This window comes from Nicotiana tabacum, chromosome 22 (genome assembly GCF_000715075.1).
Source record: "Nicotiana tabacum cultivar K326 chromosome 22, ASM71507v2, whole genome shotgun sequence".
NCBI lineage: Eukaryota > Viridiplantae > Streptophyta > Magnoliopsida > Solanales > Solanaceae > Nicotiana > Nicotiana tabacum.
This window is the reverse complement of record NC_134101.1, coordinates 42873000-42878040: the sequence shown is the minus strand read 5'-3', so window position 1 is coordinate 42878040 and position 5041 is coordinate 42873000. Positions and strand designations below refer to the sequence as shown.

At 38.8% G+C, this 5041-nt stretch overlaps 1 protein-coding gene across 1 annotated transcript; it reads left to right on the top strand.

Moving 5' to 3' along the window:
• The first annotated feature begins 3830 nt into the window (after nucleotides 1-3830).
• Nucleotides 3831-4802, top strand: LOC107792067 (cytochrome P450 71D7-like). Its single transcript, XM_016614243.2, has 2 exons — nucleotides 3831-3875; nucleotides 4153-4802. Exons 1-2 carry the CDS (start codon nucleotides 3831-3833, stop codon nucleotides 4768-4770), a joined length of 663 nt encoding a protein of 220 aa, XP_016469729.2. The 3' UTR covers nucleotides 4771-4802.
• Nucleotides 4803-5041: the final 239 nt, after the last annotated feature.

Sequence of the window (5041 nt, the reverse complement as noted above, 5' to 3'; positions counted from 1 at the left end):
GTAGGGTCAAAACCCAATAGTCAAAAGAATCAAGAACCATATTAAAAATGGCTTCCTAATTCGTACTTAACATGGACAAGTTCCATTATTTAAGACGAAGTACAAATCCAAAGTCACGATGGCAAAAGATCCAAATCAAGAAGCATGCCAAGATGAGTGACAAGGTCACTGCCACAAGAAGGATAATGTCCCAACAAGAATGCAAAATGATCAAACAATCCGTACGAGTGGGCGATTTAGAAAATATCTTGCAATACTTAATATAACACGAATATAATGCTATTAATTGAAGACATGAAAAACAAAATATCAGGTTATTTCAAAATATTCCAGCAAGTAAAAAGAGTACAAAGTTTATACACAAACCTTGGTGTTTTACCACAATACACTTCAACCACAACTTGAGGACGTTCTAATTGTCTATGCCATAGACAAACCAAATGTGTCCACTTCCTTAAATACTTCCCCTTAGATTTTACAAGGGTATATATACCTTAAATACATAATCAAATATCTATATAAGTTCAGTGATTTAACATGTCAAACTAAACATGATATTGGTGAAAATTACCGAAAATGTTTGAAACAGAAATTCTGGACAGTATCACTGTGTCGTATTGTGACTCAGATTTGATGATGAAAAAGGACAAACTAGGTTGTTTTCACGACCGGAAATTCCCACCGTCGGGACCGTGATGGCGCCTAACATTTCACTTGCTAGGCAAGCCAACGTTAGAGAATCATTAGACCAAATCCATATTTTCCATTCAGTCAATAACAATAATTAGCTAAGATAAAATATAATAAGTGTGGAATAATATAAAAACTGCCTTAATTACTACCACTTGGATCTGGAGTCACAATCCACGAGCATTCTAGAATTTACTACAAGTAATAGTCTGAAAGAAATACAATATTCTGAATGAAAGAAATATAATTGTCTGAATGAAAGAAACAGTAGAACAAAAAAGATAGACAGCGACTTCAAGGTCTGTGAACGCCGACAGATCTACCTTGAGTCTCCGGACAGCGGACCAATAGCATAATCTCGATCAACCCGAACCGGTATCAAAATCTACACAAAAAGTGCAGAGTGCAGTATCAGTAAAACCGACCCCATATACTGGTAAGTGTCGAGCCTAACCTCGATGAAGTAGTGACGAGGATAAGGCAAGGCACATACAAATCAACCTGTAGAATTTAACAGTGTATTTGCAAATAACAGAAATGAAGAACTAAACAGGAAATGTCAGGAGGGGAACATACTGAGGGGAATACCAGATAAAGAACTATAACAGAATGATCACCGGAGCAGTCAATATACCATGAATCAACAGGAATAGTGAATACAGTAAGGAAAAATACACGGCATCACCCTTCGTGCTTTTACTCTCAATCTCACCATAAAATTAATAGAAACGGCACGACATCACCCTTTGTGCATTAATTCTCATATCATGGCACGGCATCACCCTTCGTGCATTAACACTCACAATATGACACGGCATCACCCTTCGTGCATTAACACTCACAATATGGCACGGCATGACCCTTCGTGCATTAACACTCACAATATGGCACGACATCACCCTTCGTGCATTAACACTCACAATATAGCACGGCATCACCCTTCGTGCATTAGCACTCTCCCTTACCATAATGCAATGCATAAATAATAACAGGGAGATAGAATAACAAGTACAAAACTTATTTCAACATTTGGTTCCATAATATTAATCTTAACTTTGAAATAAAAACTCAATTATCACCAGAAAATCCGTAAACATGATAAGAGCGATAAATTGAACAACACTAGTATAACACGTAGCAATTTGGCATAGGAATGGGACAATATAAGAAAAACAGAGAAACATGAATTTGATTATTTAAGTTATGGTTACGGCTTTTGGTACAGCTTGTTCAGACTTATGCGTTATGTAGATGCGAACTTCTGATCTTATTGGAAATTTCGGATGTTGGAAAGTTAATTCGAGAGAAATTTCAGTTATGATGTGCGATCGGACCTGTATGGGATAGGGTGACGTGGGATCACCCCTGGGTATGTGCATGGGAATGTTACACAGTGATTTGATGGCTTTTGGAACAACTTTGGGCACGTTCGAGGACGAACGTATATTTAAGTGGGGGAGGATGTAACGACCCGACAGGTCGTTTTGAACATTTGCACTTCGCTTGGTTGTTTGATGGCATGAGTAGCTCCGTATGATATACTTTGACTTGTGTGAATCATCGTTTTTGGTTTTGCAGGTATTTCAGAATCAAATTGGAAGAAAGAATTTCATTGTTGAAGCTTTAAATTGTGTGAGTTGACCAAGTTTGGATTTTTAGCATTTGACCTCGGATTGGAATTCTGATGGTTCCATTAGCTTCGTTAGGTATTTTGGACTTAGGAGCGCGTCCGGAATGTGATTTGGTGGTCCGTAGTGGAATTAAGCTTGAATTGGCGAAAGTTGGAAATTCGGCGATTTCGGTCGGCAATGGAAAATTTTGATATCGGGGTCGGAATGGAATTCTGGAAGTTGGAGTAGGTTTGTAGTGTCATTTGTGACATGTGTGCTAAATTTGAGGTCATTCAGACGTGGTTTGCTGGGTTTCGGCATCGGGTGTGAAATTCGTAAGTTTAGAAGTTCTTAGGCTTGAATCCGAGGGTAATTTGGTGATTTTTATGTTGTTTTGAGTGATTCGAAGGTTCGACTAAGTTCGTATGGTGTTTTAGGATTGGTTGGTAGGTTTGGTTTAGGTCCCGAGGGCCTCGGGTGTGTTTCGGGGTGAGTTTGAGCGAGTCCGGGCATTTCCGAAACTCAGGTATTGTTCTGGTGCTTGGAATATACATGAATATATCAATGATGTCATCATCTGATTAGTACTTTGAGGTGAAATTTGGGAAAAATTGTAGAAACTTCATAAAATAAAATTTTGGGATTTGAATGTCGATTCGAAGTCGGATTTGAGTGAAACTAGTATGGTTGGACTCGTGAGTGAATGGGTATTCGTAATTTGTGACTTTTACCCGATTCTGAGATGTGGGCCGAGGAGCCGGGTTTGAGCCAATTTCGGGTTTTGGGCTAATTTGATAGTTTTTCTTGTGGAATTCATTCCATTAGCATATATGGATGGTATTGTACTGATTGTGAATAGATTCGGGCAAGAGCACTGCGGAGTAGGGACTTGATCGGTTTAAGGTAAGTAATGATCGTAAATCCAGTCCTGAGGGTATGAAACCTCAGATTTTTGCATCATTCTACTATTTCGAGGTGACGCACGGGCTAGATGACGGGCGTGTAGGTGTGCACTGTTGGAGATTGTGACTTGGTCCGTCCCGTAGCAACTGTAAAGTTACATATTTTTTGTTGAAACTATATGATACTTATATGTTTTAGAAAGAGTTAATGTAAATTGGGTTGAATGCCATGTTTTGGGCCTTGTGCCAGTGTTGTGTGGACCTTGGGCCTTTTCTTACTATCCTCTCACTGTTTTCGATTGATAGTCTATTTGATGCATATAAATGTTTTGATTTAATGCATATAAATGTTGTTTTGGGTTGAATACCCTGTTTTCACTAAAATGCCCGAGTGGCTTGAGAGGTTTATGACTGAGTGAGGCCGAAGGCCTGATTTGTGAGGATATTTATGAGATCGGGCTACACGCCGCAGCATGTTTGATATAGGCTGAGGGCCTGAGTGATTTATGCCATGATTTGGGTTGATATAGCGCTTGGGCTGAAGGAGCCCCGCCGGAGTCTGTACACACCCCTAGTGAGCGCAAGTACCTACTGAGTGCGAGTCCCGAGTGCTGAGTGACTGGGATGCATGAGTGATTGTGAGGAATGCACGAGTGGCACGGGTGATTGTGAGGTATGCCCGAGTGGTATTAGTAACTGTTAGTTATGCCTGTTTGATCTCTTCTAATTCTTACTAATAATTCCTAACAACACAAGATAGTTGCAGTAAATTACTTGTCTGAGGGAAAAATATAAAGTTGTATAGGTCGCGACCCACTAATTCTTACATACTCAAAGTTGGAAGTTTATATAGCTCTAAACCCCTTTAAGATTTCTCTTCAATATTTTAGTACCCAAATTTTATTGAGTTGTGTTTTATTGACTTTATTTTATTTGTTTGTTGATTGTAGGACATCTTTATTGCTGGAAGTGAAACTTCATCTACTACAATTATTTGGGCATTGTCGGAAATGATGAAGAACCCAAATATTATGGCTAAGGCTCAAAGTGAAGTGAGACAAGTCTTTAAGGGAAAAAGAAATGATGAAGAAGATCTTGAAAAGTTGACATATCTAGACTTAGTGATTAAGGAGACATTAAGGCTTCATACTCCAGTTCCTCTTCTGCCCAGGGAATGTAGGGAGCAAACAGATATTGATGGATACACCATACCTCTTAGGACTAGAGTGCTAGTCAATGCATGGGCACTTGCGAGAGATCCAGAAAGTTGGAATGATCCTGAATGTTTTATACCAGAGAGATTTGAGAATTCTCTTATTGACTATATGGGAAAGTTCTTTGAGTTTATTCCATTTGGTGCAGGAAGAAGGGCTTGTCCGGGAATGCAATTTGGTTTAGCTAATGTTCGACATGCATTGGCGCAGTTACTCCACCATTTTGAATGGGAACTCCCATATGGAACTAATCCAAAAGATTTGGATATGACTGAATCACATGGATTAAGTGCAGCGAAACAACAAGATTTATATTTAGTTCCAATAAATCATAGAAACGATGAAGAACTTTGATGTTTTGCTTGAAATGGTGAAATGTCGTTAGCTCGGCCTACACAATTGTATTCTTCATCTGCTTCTCGCTTGGTTTATGTATGTGTATTCATTTGGATCATTGAAGAATGCCAAGAAAATGCCCAAAGAATAAGATCATCCATAGTTGATTATATGGTTTTGCTTCAATCCGGTCGAACCAAATAAATAATTTGTTCCCCAATGTATTGTAAGACATGTTGAGAGCTTTGGTTTTATTTTCTCAAAGACATGTTTATGCTCTACAACCCAG

Bases quoted from the DNA above. Each gene is read 5' to 3' on its own strand.
- LOC107792067 (XM_016614243.2), top strand. From the start codon at position 3,831: ATGAGTGATTGTGAGGAATGCACGAGTGGCACGGGTGATTGTGAG. The intron at 3,876-4,152 runs GTATGCCCGAGT...TGTTGATTGTAG, and splicing joins GTGGCACGGGTGATTGTGAG to GACATCTTTATTGCTGGAAG.